Source organism: Spea bombifrons, chromosome 1 (assembly GCF_027358695.1).
Source record: "Spea bombifrons isolate aSpeBom1 chromosome 1, aSpeBom1.2.pri, whole genome shotgun sequence".
NCBI lineage: Eukaryota > Metazoa > Chordata > Amphibia > Anura > Pelobatidae > Spea > Spea bombifrons.
In genome coordinates this window covers 130,108,234-130,126,468 of record NC_071087.1, presented here as the reverse complement: position 1 = coordinate 130,126,468, position 18,235 = coordinate 130,108,234, and the positions used below count along the sequence as shown (strand labels likewise).

Below are 18,235 nucleotides of genomic sequence, written 5' to 3'. Positions count from 1 at the left end.
AGTCTGTACGTGTTGATGCGTGTTTTGTATACACCACAGAGGTCAAAACATTTTAAAGTCTGCACATGCGGTCTGCATTTTCCTGTCAGCACACACAATCCTAACTTGGCTCCAGAGATCTCTGTCAGCATAGAAGCACTTGCAACATTACTTGATGTTAATCTTCTGTATTTCAATCACCGCACTTGCAAAATCTTTCTGGTTGTCTTCCAAACCAAATCCTTTGGAGGAGACAGATTTCATCAATTTGCTGCAATACACAAACTACTCAGCAGCTCTGACCAGCCAAACATATACAACCACAGCTGAAACCTACATTTCTCTGTGTTCCACTAGGTCAACAATCAATCTTGTATATAAAACTCAGAATTTATAAGCTCAATATCAGGGGCGTAGGAACGGGGGGGCGGGGGACCCCCCCCTAAATCATGTGGGGCGATAATGAAGAAATCCCCCCCAGGGCCGTAGGAATCCCCCCAAATCTAAAAAACATTGTACGGTACCCAGGCGGAGGAGAGAGAGGGGGGAGCCGAGCGGTCGCTCATGAAAGAGTTTTCAACAACCGCTCGGTGCCCCTCTGTGTCCTCTGCTCCCTGCTGCCACCCGCCTCAGCGCTGCCCTGACTGCAGCGGTGGGAGCGCAAGCCCTCTTTCCTGGTGCCAGCGCTTCACACTGAGCGCCGAAATATGACATCATATGCTGACGCTCAGCAGTGAAGCCACGCGCACTGCGGCAGAGCAGCGAGACAGAGGCCTAGTGCTCCCACCACAGAACTTCAGCACGGTAAGTGAACTACAAAGGGTGGGTGTAGGGAGAGGGTAGATAGTGAGAAGGGGGAGAGGTGGTAGATAGTGAGAAGGAGTGAGAGGGGGTAGATAGTAAGATGGGGTAGATAGTGAGAAGGAGTGAGAGGGGGAAGATAGTAAGAAAGGGGTAATAGAAAGTAAAAAAGAGGGGTATTAAGAATATTGAAATAAAGAGTGAACATTAGAGAGAATGAATTAATTAATATGTGGATGAATTGTTTGAATGAGTAAGAGAATGAATGTGTGGATTAATTGTGTGAATGAGTGAGAGAATGAATGAATGTGCGGATGAATTGTGTGGATGAGTGAGAGAATGAATTAATGTATGGATGGATTGCTTGAATGATTTGTAAGAATGCATTAATGGATATGTGTATCATGGATGTGATTTAAGGAAAGGCAAAGATGGATCAAGCAGGGTGTTTGAGCCTTGGGGACCAAGATGGCAGAAACAGGGTGTTTATGAGACAAAGATGGCGCAGGGCGGGCTGTTTAGGGACAAAGATGACTCACGCTGGGCTGTTTGGGGACAACGTTGGCTCACTCCAGACTGTAATCTGTTTGTGTAATCTGGTTGTGTAATTGTGTACTGGTCAGGTTCTATGTGGGGAATGTGAACGCCAGGGCTGGCCTTTGGGGTGTGAGACCTGTGATCTATGCCTGTAATTTAGGGGTTTTTTATCTATACCTTTAATGAGTTTTTATGTGAATTCCAGTTGATTTATACCCGCAAAGCTGAGTTTATGAGTTATTCTGTTGATCTGTATCTGCTATGCTATGTTTCCATACATTATTTATGTATACCTGCAAAAATAAGGTTTGTATGTCTTATTCAGTTGATCTATACATGCACGTGCTGTTTCATGTGTTGTTTATTTGATCTATACCTTCAGTGCTGAGTTTACATGTGATTTCCAGTTGAGCTATACCTGCAACGCTGGGTTTGTGTGTTCGGTTGATCTATACCTGCTATGCTATGTTTCCATACATTATTATTGTATATATAGTTGATCTATACCTGCAGTGCTGTTTAAATGTGTTTATTTGATCTATACCTGAACTACAGGGAGTAAGTGAAAGAGAGGTATGGCCTAGTGAATGAGGGGATAAAGGGACTCTGGGGATGATTACGGGGGAGAGGACCTCTCAATGTCACGGTAGGGTCAGAAGAAGGACTCTGCACTGACTCTCACAGTCTTCCATTAATCTGCACTCAGTGCGGCAAATATATATTTTTTGATGTGGGAGCGGAGGGAGTGATTGAGTGCTAGGGAACCTGAGTTGGGCCTAAGGAAATGCATAAGGTCCAATATTTCAATATTAAAAAAAAAAATTAGCTGTTTCTTCCTATAGTTAATGTATTAAACATACATTATTTTTACCAGTGTTTCAAGTTATATATTATTGTACGTATATATATATATATATATATATATATATATATATATATATATCCCGTATTATAAAACAAGGTTTAAAGAAAAACATCTGAAAAATGACACACAGCCGGCTAAGCCTAAGGGCTTGTCACTCACCCTCACACACACCTCTCTCACACACTCTCATGCTCTCTCATTCACTTTCTCTCACACTCATTCACTTTTAATTTCTCTACGTGCCTTCCGCACCAAAAGCTTCCATGCCCCTGTCTCCTTTTTTCACAGCTCCACTCCTTCTCTTGCCTCTTCTTGTTATCTTTCTTCGTCCGCTTCCCCCTGATTGGAGGAATGTGGTGGGCGCCATGGCCCCTTTGTCGAAGTACTTCCAGTGGCCAAAATATTGCAGACAGTTTTGTGGAGAAAGAAGCGCATCTGCACCTCTCTTTCTCCATGAATCTGTCAGTAATGTTCTGGACTCTTGTAGTGTTTCCTTTTCGGAGGTACCAAAATAACAGAGCTGATATCAGGGAGCAGCAGACAAAAAGAAGACAGAAGAACAAGAAGAGGCTAGCAGAGCTGTGAAAAGGAGACAGGGACACAGATAAATGCAGAAATGGCATAGATCAATACATTGAAAGAATAAGCATTCATGAAATAGGCATACGACAAGGCTTAAGGACCATATAAGAATTGAGGTTTGCAGAATTTAGAAAAAATGGGCACAGAAGAGGGGCCAAATAGCTTTCATCTTATGTGAAACTATGTGTGATGTAACTTAGGTTTAAAATAACCTTGTCAAGTAACAGCATTAAGTATAAAAAAGATGTCTAACAACATCTTAAAGAAATTGTAACCACGGTATGTAGACTTACATAAGTTATTGGGTAAAATAAAGGTTAAGGGCATCTTCATTCAGTAAACATGACTATAATTTCAATGAAATCCACAACACTGTAATGGAGTTTTGTACGGTAGGTGCTAAATATAGAAGAAAACATTGGCCAAATCTTGTAAGGTGCGCTACTGAATCATCATTAATTCCTTTAATTTCATCCTTAAATCAATGTTTGTAAAAACACAGAGACATGTATGAACCTGATCATAAGCATGTTAAGGTTAAGCATGCCTTGCTAATTCACGTGCACTTCTCTACATCGTCTATATTATACCTTGCCTTCAGGGCCAGGATAAAATGTGATTGAACAAGGTTTATTACCTTTCAGATAAGTGTTTCAGTATTTACCTCTTAATTTATTACATTTGAATCATCCACTGAAACGTATTTTTTTTAGTATATCTTGTTTTTTGCCCGTGGCATGAATGTCTAGATTGTTTGATTTTTACAACATGTTTATGTAGTTCAATTGAAAATACTTTTGTTTTTTAAACCAGGGAATTTGTTCGGTTCACCACTCACCAGATGATTGTTATTTCCCAAATAATCTTTTTCATTTTCAACTTTTCAAGTAATTAACTTTCTCAAAAAATAATGATCATTTTTTTGACTGTGAAATTAGCATAAAGACTAAAGCTTACCCAATAAAGTTTTTCTTTAGCTTCCAGGTTCCTTAGTGGAAGTGACACCTATTATTCTTCTCTGCTTTGGACTTAACTTTCAATTCCTATATGTGAGCACATATAAGGCCCCACTTGCTGCTAAAGGTCCACAACAGATCTTATTAATATCAAAAATACTTTGTGAATCCTTCTACCACACTTCTACCAGCTTGGCATAAGTCTCCATAGTATAACTGGGCTGGTTACAAGGGAGATCTCTCCAACCAGTCTATTGAGCAGCTGTCATCCCTCAGGACCTGCTCCCCTAAAGCAAGTCAGCCTAGGCCCATATATGCTACTACATAACACATAACATTTAGTTGAAGTTCAATATTTCCCAGGTTCCAAATGACTATACATACTATCGTGATACTGGAGGGACTCCTTTCTTTTGATCTTTATATTCATACTTTTCTCAATAAAATTACCAATTAAACATAGTTTTTAGGAGTGTACCCTTTTCTATTTACAGTTGCCATTTTTATCAGAAATGTTATTACTAACGCAATCTGACACTTTGATTCTCATACCCATCAAACATTCTGACTTGTGGAAAAGAGGGACATCAATGGAAGAAAGAGTCACAGAAGCATTTGGCTCCCACATATGACGCAGTGTTTAATGAGGCAATGAACACTAGTAGATTAATGTTCTTACCAATGCAATGTGAGCCATCAACAGATGTAACATATCCGCGAGGACAGATGCAGTAGTAACTGCCGATGGTATTTGAGCACTCTCCTCCATCGCAAATGCCAGGAATGGTGGTGCACTCATCAATATCTGAAAAGAAAATCAAACATACAGAAAAACAACAGATTAAAGGATGTTTTAGGATTAAGGATGATTCCCAAATATGTGCCTACAAAAGAAAATAAGAAAATAAGAAACCATCTTAAAATATCTTAGAAGCCTACATTTAGATACAGCAGAGAACAGCTATTTTAACAACTTAAACCAGGATTTGGATGATAATTTCTCCCCATAAAAGTAAATGTCACCTGTTAAATTTATGCCTCTCTTTAGTGGCAGCTTTTGTAGAAGTGGAAAAGGAGACCATTGTGATGACAGATCCTTACACTGATCGCAATATAAGCATCATTTAGTTTCAGTCAATTTTTTGATTCTCATATACTATATATTTTATATAAAGTATAAAGTAATTGTGATGTTTTAGTCTATATATGAATGTTGACTTTGATTAAAAATAAACCTTCTTGGGAGACACAGGAAACATTCACAAGCAACATGATATGATCTTTGTCACTGAAGTTTTCATAACGATGGACCAGGGCCATATTAGGCAAGATATTATATTCCTAAAGTGATTTAAAGTGATGTCACCACATGTTACTTTTTAATAATCTCACTGTTCCCATTCCCAAAATTAATAAATTAGTCATTAAAAAGTACCAGTATATTAATTTTCTAATTGTTGGAAGCATATACTTTAATGCTGTCAATATATTTATAGAATGCACAATTTAAATCACAAAACTTATTAACTCAACATGGCCATGTTTTGTCTAACTAACTGTATATTACTTGAGCACCAAATATTCACAAAAAGAAAATTCTGGCTAGTGTATTTTAACATATACTTTAACATCTTAAAACAAACTTAAAATTAATCTTAAAAATTACTTTTAAAGATTTAAGTGGATTCTTTTACATTGAGATATATTATCCTGCTTCCCTCACTGGCAGCTTTTAAAATATCATGGAAATTATATCTGCAATTTGGAAAGTTACAGGATATGCATGTTTTTGGAATGGGCTGTTCCATCTTCCAAATAAAAACAGTCTTTGAAATAGAATCTGCATTGTGGGATACAAAGCCAAACACTTGAAATAAAGCTAATAGTTGTAAATTCCAAAACTTTGCAATGTCCAAGAATCCCAGAAACCTTACATGAACTGACCACATTAAGGCCAAAAGCAAAACGTGTTGAAGGAAATGCCTTTTCAGTTAATCTTCTGGAGAGAAAAAAAACTGCCCGGGAACGTAACAAAGTTCAGAATCATGCGCTGTAATATCTTTATTTTAGCAGGTTCTCTTAAAGGGAAATATTGCAATTTTATGAAATTATAGGATTATATGATTATATATACAGATCTGTCTAACTGTTCTCAGTATCTGGACATGCTGATTTTATATATATAGTAATAGACATTGATTTAAAGGAACATAATAATAATAATAATAATAATAATAATAATAATAATAGGACTATGAAATCTGCTGGAGCTCTACAAATAACATCTAATGTAAGAATAGCAATCACAGTAATAGCAATGTTGTCTGATTTTGCTTAGTTGCCAGATCTTATGTGTTCACATTGGTCCTCATTACAGTTTTATTTAAAGCGCATGTATAATGTAACAATACAGGAGACTCTGTTTTTGCATGTCGCCTTGGATATTTGTGATTAATTTGGAATCACTTTGTGTATAGCATCGTCATTTACAAAGCAATCACAGAACTTTCTGGTGACTGAAGTCCTTATTCCAAAAACCAGTATGTACTTTTCATACCACTGGCAGTTGTAGTGTTAATTCCATTTTAAGAAACACACACCTCAGATGGCCTATTTCACCAGTAGACAATACTAGTGATATCATGCATTCCTGGGTACTCTCCAGGTTTGACAAGGAGTCTCCTGGTGAATTTCCTTTTCCTCCAAGCAGGAAAGCATTGTTTGGCCACACCCACTCCCCACCCACTCCCCATCCTTCACAAGGTTGTCTGGGGCTAGCCACACCTCTATGTGTTCCTTGCCCTGCCCAAGCACGGCTAGTCCTGCCTCTGCTCAAAGTCTCTCCAATGTAAACATGACTATTATGCCACTATTTATGGCATAAACAGCCTTCTTGTGACTTACAGTGAAGGAAAAAATTATTTGATCCCCTGCTGATTTTGTACGTTTGCCCACCGACAAAGACATGATAAGTCTATTATTTTAATGGTAGGTTTTTTTGAACAGTGAGAATAACAACATAAAAATCCACAATAACGCACTTCAAATAAGTTATAAATTGATTTGCATTTTACTCAGTGAAATTAGTATTTGATCTCCTATCAATCAGCAAGATGTCTGTCTACCAGGTGTCTTTTATACAGGTAACCAGCTGAGATTAGTAGTGCTCTCTTAAAGGGAGTGCTCCTAATCTCAGCTTGTTACCTGTATAAAAGACACCTGTCCACAGGAGCAATCAATCAGATTCCAAACTCTCCAACATGGCCAAGACCAAAGAGCTGTCCAAGGATGTCAGGGACACGATTGTAGACCTACACAAGGCTGGAATTGGCTGCAAGACCATCTCCAAGCAGCTTGGTGAGAAGGTGACAACAGTTGGTGCGATTATTCGCAAATCGAAGAAACAAAATAACTGTCAATCTCCCTCAGTCCGGGGCTCCATGCAAGGTCTCACCCCGTGGAGTTTCAATGATCATGAGAACGGTGAGGAATTAGCCCAGAACTACACGTAAGAATCTTGTCAATGATCTCAAGGCAGCTGGGACCATAGTCACCAAGAAAACTGGTAACACACTACGCCGTGAAGGACTGAAATCCTGCAGCGCCCGCAAGGTCCCCCTGCTCAAGAAAGCACATGTACAGGCCTGTCTGAAGTTTGCCAATAAACATCTGAATGATTCAGAGGAGAACTGGGTGAAAGTGTTATGGTCAGGTAAGACCAAAATCAAGCTATTTGGCATCAGCTCAACTTGCCGTGTTTGGAGAAGGAGGAATGCTGCCTATGACCCCATGAACACCATCCCCACCATCAAACATGGAGGTGGAAACAATATGCTTTGGGGGTGCTTTTCTGATAAGGGGACAGGATAACTTCGCCGCATCAAAGGGACAATGGATGGGGCCCATGTACCGTCAAATCTTGGGTGAGAACCTCCTTCCCTCAGCAAGGGCATTGAAACTGAGTCGTGGATGGATATTCCAGCATGAAAATGACCCAAAAACACACGGCCAAGGCAACAGAGAAGAAGTGGCTCAAGAAGAAGCACATTAAGGTCCTGGTCCTGGAGTGGCCCAGATCTTAATCCCATAGAAAATCTGTGGTGGGAGCGGAAGGTTCAACTTGCCAAACATCAGCCTCGAAACCTTGGAGGGGATCCGCAAATAGGAGTGGGACAAAATCCCTCCTGAGATGTGTGCAAACCTGGTGGCCAACTACAAGAAACGTCTGACCTCTGTGATTGCCAAAAAGGGTTTTGCTACCAAGAACTAAGTCATGTTTTGCAAAGGAGTCAAATACTTATGTCACCAAGTAAAATGCAAATCAATTTATAACTTATTTGAGATGCATTTTTCTGGATTTTATTCATTGTTTTTCTGCCTCTCACTGTTCAAATAAATCTACCATTAAAATTATAGACTGATCATGTCTTTGTCAGTGGGCAAATGTACAAAATCAGCAGGGGATCAAATCATTTTTTCCTTCACTGTATGTTTTTTCTAAGTTTCATTCTGTTGCTGTGACATAGCCTCATAATTTACATCAGTATGGGGGGGGATCTGTTACTTCAGTTATTATTCTAGAATTCTCAATAGCAAAACAGTAGAGGTTATGTCACAGGCTTTAAGATGCGTCAAAACTCACCCACGCAACAAAACCATGTCATTTCCCAAGGGCCACATTTTGATAGAAAATAAGTACAATGTATCCATTTTCACAAATGTTTAAGTGATTTTGCATCCTTTTTAGGTGTAATTTATATTATTCATTCATGGCCTGCTGCCACTTAGTATCTGGCCAAGCCATTCTCATAAAGTATTATATTTTGTACCCAGGACCAAGTGGCCATTTGCTTACTAATTACTTCCACAGCCCATCATTTCATCTTCTTTATTTTATAAACTAATTTACACCAGCATATGCTTACTGATGAACCTTTTCCTTTCTCCCATGCAACAATTTTGTTGTTTTCACCCATATCATCTCACATATATATATACACATACATGACCCCAGTTGTTTAATTCCCTCTCCTACCTCACCATTTTGCCATTCCTCAGAGTCAGGTCAATCATTTCCCCATATATTATGTCCACCCTTTTTCCTTTTCTCCATATTAGTAATCTCCCATCCATTTCTTCCCAATCATAATAATAATTCCCTTCTTCTCATGCCCAGTTCAAACAATTCCCTACACATCTGCTTATTTGGAGAAAATTTCTGGCACCAAAAGCCAATAGAAGTAAGAACTCATGAAATAATTCTCCCTTAAAGCCACTGAATTCCCAACTACTGTAGCACCGTTGAACTATTCTAAAATATCCTGAGTGCATATGGCACACATCACTTATAATATGATCCATTCGTGCAGGCCCCCCTTTCCATATGTTATGCATTCACTGATCTTGCACCCATTATAAACCACTTATTTTGTTGTTCTGTACTCGGTATCGTCAACTGTGCACAGATCACAGTTACAAAAATGTAAAGTATATGGGAGTTAACAAAACCATTGCTTGGTTCAAAAAAATAATCATTTGGTGTTTTTTTTTTTTTAACTCATATGTTCCCATGTATAATATGAAATGAATACAATTATCAGCTAAAATCATCACACGTTTTTTTAGTTGATTTACTAGAAAGAAATAGGGGCCAACTGAGTATTCTCTATTGCACTGACAAGAGTAATAATTTGATTCCACGAAACTGTGGGTACTGAAACCCCAAATAACTTTTTTGCTATAATATTTTTCATTTACTGTTCAATTGTTATTGAAAAGGGTTTGCAATTTCCCGCCATTCCAGCTCGCTCCCTCAAAGGCCGAAACAGGACAACTCATGCAAACTTTTCCTTAATTTCCCATCAACCTTTAATGAAGATTGCATTGGAATCCCGCTGTCTGCTAAAGTAGGAATTTGTAACAGTTGTTTGGAATTCCCTTGTTAGAGGTTCATGAACAGTCTGCTAAAACAGTTCAGGTAGAGATTAATTACAAACAAATCTATTATAACAAATGTCTAAGAATTAGCCAGCATCATAAAACATGTGATAACGTCCATGCAGCGAGGCAGCCGGAGGTTATGCCATTGGCCATTAACCAAATATTTGCTAGAAAACAAAGTAATTCAATCACATCGACTGGTGCAGTCGATATTCTTCATCAAGTTATTAAGCTAAATGCTCAAATCAACAAGCAGCATCATCCCATATGGTGCTTATTTAAGTGAAAAGGCAGGCAAGTGGCTCATTACACACATAAATTCCACATTGATTCAACATTTAAACATCAAAAGGCTGAAGATATAAAGCTGACATACAATTGGAAGATATTGCACACATGCATGTGTATAAAACAAGTCTAAACAAAAGGATTGATTCGGCATTTGTCCCTTTGGCTGCCCCCAGCTACAGATATTTTCCACGCAGGAGATATGTTTAGCTGACCACAGAGGAGGCAGGTAACTGCAGGTTAAGAGCTGCAACTTCTACTTAAGGTAAGCACTTGTATATTTTAAAGAATGTAAATTAAAAGTAGTTACAAAGTATGTCTTTAGTGCATGGGACAGTAAACTGTCCCTTTAAAAGCCATGACATGGTAAGAAGCTTAAAACCTGGTGACCCTGCAGCGTCTGCAGCTAGGGGTACAAGTCAGGGCAACTTTGGAGTATCTTCTTTAAGCTGGCATCCTGAGTTGAGATCTTTGGTTTTTTAAAAGTTGAACAACATGGGATGCTCCCAGCAAACTACGTCTGATTTATAAATTAGTTAAAATTGGGCAAATGAACAGGCCTCTTGAAATAACCTCTCCGTCATACGTAATAGGTCTTTAACATTCATCCTACAAATTCAATCAAAATGTTATATATCTATTGTCTTTCAACATGTAGGATAATGATGTATTCAAATCTCTAGGGGTATAACTGTGAATACAAACAGTAAACAATGTTGATTACTGAAACAGTTGCTGTGCCTCTTGTGCGAAAACCAAGAGTATAACACTTTTCAGCTGTCCTTGGAATGAAACGTCTGGAAGAACAGTGGTTGTTTACTGTGTACAGCATTTCTGCTTGTGGACTGTTGGCATGCCCTTTGTTATAGTTTGTTTAACACATCAAATTCTGGAGTACAAAGCATTTATAATGTAAATACACCTAAATATGTATCAATTGTAAATACATTGTACGTACAAAACCACATTTTTCAGAAATCTATTTAATATAACTGTTTTTGCAGAGAGAAGGCTGTGTAGCTAGACTATATAGCTAGTTCCTCACTGACAGATACAATGCAACAACTCTCATCGCGCACTCCTCTGTCAGCACACTTTTTAATTGGGGAACGAAATTCATTGCCCGGTGCCCACCTTCACTCATTCACTTACACACTCTCATTCACTTACACGCTGCCCTTTTTGGCCTTAGCGTGCGTCAGATTATGTCCGCGGAAATGTGAACGAAGATAGAAGACAGAAAATAAAAGAGAGAAGATGAAAGAGAGAAGCAGAAGTGGTCGGCAGTAGCAGAAGCATGAGAGTGAGTGTGTGAGTGAAAGGGCCCAAACATTTTGGACAAAAAAATCGGAGCCTTTTGCTTTGTTTTTGTCTGGTTTCCTGGGGGCCTCATTTCCGTGGCTTTGTAAAAATTGACAAATTTGACAAATATAAGGTTAAGTACAGTAGTAAAGCCTTGTGGTTACTTAAAGTATGCATTTATTGGTTTGGATTTGGTATTTTGCTCTTAGTTTTTAAATTTTCTGGCCTGCTGCTGCCCATGAAAGTGAGACATAATGTATCCTTGTTTATAATACAAAGCAAGATTTACTACATTGGGTTATTTCCACAGTCATTGTTTTATTAGCTTCATCGTGGAATACATACCTTCACATTTCTGAGTTGTCTCGCTTTGTTTATGGCCAGCAGGACATCTACACTCATACGATCCATCAGTGTTTATGCAGGTTCCTCCTTGACACAGCCCCGGTATTGCTTGACATTCATCAACGTCTATGAAATTAAAAATAATTTATTAAGTACAAATACAAATAAAAACAAGTAAAATTCTATATTCTGAAATGATACAGCTTAAGATATTCTGTACTGCAGGTGTCTTCATAAATTAATGTTAGGGCAGAAGCTCCCAAATGTAGCACTTCCACAAGGATGAAGCTTTTTCAGATTCCACTATTTTGAATGTGGTCTACTTATAAGGTTATATATATATAGAACACCAGTTGTGGAAAATGTATTTAGACAACTGATAGCTTGTACTGTTTTCTTCTTCAATCAGTTTTCTTTTTTATATATGTCATCTACCTCAGGATTTCTTCCGTGGCAGGACTAACATTATCTAGTCAATACCTTGACCTGAAATTTCCTCACGTCAACTTAGCCACCTTTAAAAAGGCTGCCTGTACCAATCAAATATATTCAACAACTTAACAAAAGGGGAGATTTAACTCAATGGGGAGGAATTATCATATAGATCCTTAAAGCGGTAAGATAAGGTGGCTGTTCCTATGATTTACACATAAGGTAGCTTTGTGACAATAAATAATATATTGCACTACATTTTACCTATAAAGCATTAGCAGACTCCATCATCTGAATATGTATACTAACATTGTAACAATTAACATTGTAAATATCATTACTTATGTTTATTTAATATATAGAAACCGTAGGATTGGAAAAAGTGGGAAAGGTCAACTTTAATTTAGCTATATTTTCTCTTTTGTCTTTATTTTAGTTCTTTATTATTATACGAAAAAGTATTTTCATTACATAACACCACTGGATTTCCCTGATGTATTCATCTTTTTCTCCCACTCTGTCTACTTCCTTTCCTTGTTTACTGATTAACAGCAGATACACAGCAGCAAATGCTGATAAAACGAAGATGTGACGTTATTAAAGATGAAAGAAACTTTTAATATTTCATGTAAGTTCATGCACTTTATCGCAGGGTTTTCAGCTGCTCTGTGCAAAGGCATATGTTAAGCTTTCTTTCATTTTAAAGGAAAACTTCCCCTATTTTTTATTACTGTTCTACTTTTTGTTCTACTTTTTTGTATATTATAATCTTTTCACGCAGCTGCATATTAGTCATTTGTATGTGTTGTAGCTATGTTACTTTAGCCCAATCTACTAGGCAAATACTGTCTGTGGAATGGACTTCATTAGCATTGCCACAAAGGATAATTTCAGTGTGGTTATTGAGCTGGGAAAGTCACCCAAAATATCACATGACCGACAACAATGGCAGCCTCCAGTTATGCAGATAAAGAAAGCTTATTGGAACTGAATGAGATAAAACCAATTTTTTTATACAGTGCTGTATTTTATGCTTAAGAAGAAACATTTTTTTTCATGGGAAAAAAACAGATTTTCTTAAGGTTGTATATGGAATATCTCAGTAATGGAAAAAACTAACTGCTGTACATTACAGTTATTTAATAGAATACACTGGGTTTTTATGTATTACTTATGTGACAGTGATTGACTATAAGTAACTAAGACATCTCAATAATTACTGGAAGACAGAACTGATATTTTATGGACTTGTATGTAAGAAAATACTGTATTTTCTAACCACCTGTTATCAGTGTTATTTCACTAATATACTCATGTACATGTATAATTTCCAACAATTAAAGTAATGAAGACATTTCACATAATACAGTTTTAACTACTTTCCCAAGCATGAATATTCATGAATAACCGTCCACGAATGCCATACACTACCGTCCAAGATAATCTTTACTGCTTCTGGTCAAACTTGTCTATTACAAATATTCTAGACCAACCATCTAAAGGTTCTAATTACAAAGAAGTCTCAGTTGTCTTTCAAGCTTTATTCTAGGCCTTAAATGTAACTTGGTGTTCCAGAAACTTTGCACTCTCTAGAAATTGTCTGTAGGTTAATTTCATAATGTAGATATTGCATTGTTACTTAAAGTATAGTCATAGTAGAACTGTACAGAAAATAACCATTCCAGACAACCCATGGAGCTGCCTGGGACACCATGAACGGGAAGAAGGCTTCGGCTCTCACCCTAGAAAATATCTTCAATGTGTGGTTCTGGCACCTGCCAGAGGCGCAATGGAAATTTCACAAGTGTGTGGGAGACATGCACAATGTATATTGCCATTGGAAATGTTAAAAAAAGGCATGGCGTGTGGGAGGCCACAGAATAGCTTCTCTCCAAGGTTGTTTGGTCAATGACTTGGCCTGTATCTATTACACAACCCTACTGATCTATTGATAAATAATATTCCTCTCTCCATTTAAGAAAATTCCGCAATATTGCAGAAAAGGTTCACTTACACAACAGAACTGTTTTTAATTAAAAAAGATAATTATTTAAAAATCCATGTCATTTTGATGACCTTGTTTTTTCATGTCCATTCAAACCTTTGACAAATCCGCCCCCTGCCTATTACTTTACCACTCAGTTATGTGTTTGATCTCTGTTGAAACATCCAGTCCATTTTCAAAGTAAACATGCATTAAAGAGAAATCTCAGCAGACCATGGCTCATCAAGGAAATACAAATATGTTCCGATCATTACTTAATTTGTATCGTATTACGGTATATAACAGCATTTCAAAGATGTGTGGCACCTCATTTCAAATTCAGGAATAATACTGTTTTAAATCAAGATGTACTAAACATCTAAACTAAAACATTTAGCCAAATAATTAAGCTATTCTGTACTTTCCAGGCCCGACTTTAATTTAATTTCTCTGAAAGTATTTCTGCAGAGCATGACATTTTGGCAATACATTTTTGGGGATCCCTAACCCTCTGACTGATAAAAAGAAGTGGCATTTTACCATGCGCTCATCATAGCTCTGGCAACCAACAGGTTAATCTGTCTTAATGTCAATTTTTTTCAGTATAAATTTACTTCTGGCAAAGCCTTCTTTCCGCGTGTTTGTGTTTATGTCAGATAAGATTATTCAGCCTCGGTTCTGCATTTGTTTAATAAATGACTTTTTAGAAATGTATACATACAATGAATTGCAGAAATGACATCGTTAATATCACACGCAAGTCATAGTCAGATCTTCTGGCAAAACGAATGAACATGTTTTTCAGGATTTATTGGAAATAATGGAGAACATTAATTAAATAACTGTTTAAAATCATTTTTGCTATACACACAAAACTTTAGCCCCTATTAAGTAAACCAAAAACTTGTAGTATTCAAAGCCTTTTGATTCGATAACAACACCGAAATGACATGGATATGAACCAGAGCACTTCTTGACTTACATAAAACTATTGCATTTAATCAAGAGGGTAATTTAGTTCTGATTTTAATTTACATGTTGACGCCTGTAGGGTTTAGGATTGTATTTAGCTCTTGTGGAGCCTGGCTACCCACATATGTATCCTGTCTGCATCTAAATGGCTGTGTCTTCAAACATGGCATTGCATGAAATTGGTGCTCGCTTATGTGTTGCAATATTAATGAACAAATTATTCAAGTTACAAATTCCTAACACATTGTGCATGCTGGATGATAAATAATTGAAGAATCCATAAGTGGCAGATGTCATTAGTGTTGGCTTCAAAGAGTCTTTGTACCCCAAAGCCATCAGGTTCCCTCATACCCAAGACTTGTGTCTGCATTACACGGGCTGCAGAGGCCAATGTTACATCCCTTTAGGCTCTGCTGATATCCTTGGTAATTCATACATTAATAATAATTTCAGTCATCATAGGCTTAACACCTCCTGAGTCACTCTATTGCCTGTAGTGGGGAATGTATGATTTGATTGTCTCTAGGACAGCATATCTTATAATAGTGATTCTGTTATTCTGCAGAAGTGTTTATTCTGAAATGTATACTTTAATATGGAATTACCTTGACATGCTCCACTACGAATGTTGGGAATAAAGCCCCGGCGGCAGGGTTGTGGTTGGGCAGGGCACATTTCACACGGGTGTCCCCAGGCACGTCCAATTGTAGCACAGCAGAGTGTTTTGGTGCAAACAATTCCGGTCACCTGTCCCTGACACATTTGATTGATGACTTGGGTAAAACAAGGTCCTGTCCTGTAATCTGTAAAAACATAATACAGTTTAATGAGCACCACATCATGATTCATATACATTAAGAGTTGGAAAGCTAAATGTTAAGCGGAATGTGAGAACTTTGAGAAAAACTTCCAAGTTCACAAAATATTGTATATTGTGTCTGTATAATATTGGATGTAACACAGCAGACCAACATATATATACTTTAGTGATTAGCCTACATAGTCTATAACACTGCAGCCAACAATGTTCTTCCAACTTATTTCGCCATATTATAGTACATGCCAAAACTATGATCATGTCATCTATGCAAAATACGCTTTCAGAAATATAGTTGTATTGTAGTTGTGACGCTCAATATCTTTTGTGATTTCGTACCTTATATATCGCAGAGCTGACTGTTACAACTTATTATTGCATGCCAACATTATAGGCTGTTTTCTGGTATAGTCGTTTATGTCTTTATGGTTCATTGGAGTGTTTAGTCTTTTACACCAAATAAAAAAATTGCATGCAACAGCTGGGCAAAAGCCCTGTCTCAATTTATTGTACAGAATTGAAGAATATCATGGTGCTATAGAAATACAGAAATAATAATAATATTTCTATGAAATGCTGATCCCGTCCACATATTCTGTTCTAGGTTTTGGCATTCTAAATGTAATGCAATTAACAGTTAAAGCCCTTCAGGTGAAATCAGCAAAACATAGCGGTCTGGTTATCGTGTTGTCATCATCATTGTTACCTTTCTATCAAGCTTGCGGATATGAAAATTTACCACATTAAGAATATAACCACATCTGAACACACTGGACAAGAATCAACCGTAGAATGTGATATGAAAGGGGCACAGCAGAAACTATACGGATATTTAAGGCACCAAATTTAAAAATGCATTTAATCGAAATGATGCATTGTATAGAATTCGAAAAACAAATGTGTTTTAACTTAAATCAAAAAAAGAACTAATTAATTATTCATTCAAGACATAATGAATAAAGGCACCACATACTGTTCTTCTAATTTGTTCATCTATACTCTACAATGACATTATACTTATTAAAAAAAAAATTCCACCAGCTTTGTTTTATACTAATTCATTATGTTTTAATCCAGATATGTATCATATCCAAGCAATTACTCCAGCATTGGATCAACTAGCAATATATAGTAACGGAAACATTTTCTCTATATTTCTCAATAGAAAAAGTTTTGTAAGAGAATTTTCAACTAAAATATGTATACAATGTATAAAAAAATTCTAATGTGCCCTCTTGCTGCTGGAATAAGTCTAAAGCAGAAAATAGCCCTCAACTAGGCAGATATAAAGTATCTGTTATACTTTATATATTTATATAGTATTATATTATGTATCATTTATTCTGGAAGGGGCCCCTTGTAACAGTGTTGACCCAGGGCTTCTCTGACCTTGATCCATCCCTGCTGCCAGGGATAACCATACCACATCTACACATTCATATTTTTACATCACATATAATACAGTTATGTGAAGTATATTCTCTATAACATTTTCGACTTATACTGTTTATAACTTGCTTGACATAATGTTCAAGTTCTGTATTTATCATTAGAAACATTCTCTTTCAGATGTATAACTTTCTCAGAAGTTTATGGTTGAAAGCTATGCATTTCAAGGCAAATGTGCACATTAAGCAAACCAAAATATCCCACGGAATCCTGTTTAAGTTAAGAAAAGTAGAGATTCAAGTATTAACATACGCCCTGTTGTCACCTGAAATCCAAAAGACAGATTAATGATTAGATTTAATCAAATTGTTAACTGGTCAAGTACCGTATTTGCTCGATTATAATCGGGGTCGTCTTCTAATCAGACCTCAAATAGAGGTCTGATTAGGAGACTAAGATCCAGATCCCCCGCACCGCTGCAGGGGACCTGGATCCTCCTGTCTCACCCCCCCACCCCCCCATTTGCAAGCTTTGCAAGTTTCCTATTGGAGGAATCGACTTTGACAAATGCTCTGAAAAATACCCCTCGTCTTATAATCGGGGTCGTCTTATAATCAGACCTCAAATAGGTCTGCTCAAGCGGAAGTTTTCTACGCGAATCGCATAGAGCTCTACACGCTGCCCAGACTAAGCACCGGGTACTCAGAAGCACTGGTAAGTTTGGAGGAGGGAGGGGGAGGAAGTGTTAAATGGGGGGGCATAAGGCATTTCTGGAGGCAGTGTGCTCTGTGAAATGCCTTTTAACCCCTTTAATGCCACTCTGCCTCCAGAAATGCCTTTTAACCCTCTATACGCCACTCTGCCTCCTGAAATGCCTTATACCTCCCTATATGCCACTCTGCCCCATAATATGCCTTTTAACCCCCTAAATGCCAGAGTGGCATATAGTGGTATAAGGCAATTCTGGAGGCAGAGTGGCACATAGGGGGTCAAAAGGCATATCATGGGGCACAGTGGCATATAGCGGGTTAAAAGGCATATCATGG

General features: G+C 37.5%; 1 protein-coding gene across 1 annotated transcript in view; it reads right to left on the bottom strand.

The window, feature by feature from the left end:
• Nucleotides 1-18,235, bottom strand: part of FBN2 (fibrillin 2) — a 108,090-nt gene that overhangs the window by 58,362 nt on the left and 31,493 nt on the right. Inside the window, exons 6-8 of the mRNA XM_053473678.1 lie at nt 15,589-15,786; nt 11,596-11,721; nt 4,400-4,525 (exon numbers count right to left, since the gene is read on the bottom strand). Coding sequence (XP_053329653.1) covers nt 4,400-4,525; nt 11,596-11,721; nt 15,589-15,786 — 450 coding nt within the window. The remainder of the gene's footprint in view (nt 1-4,399; nt 4,526-11,595; nt 11,722-15,588; nt 15,787-18,235) is intronic.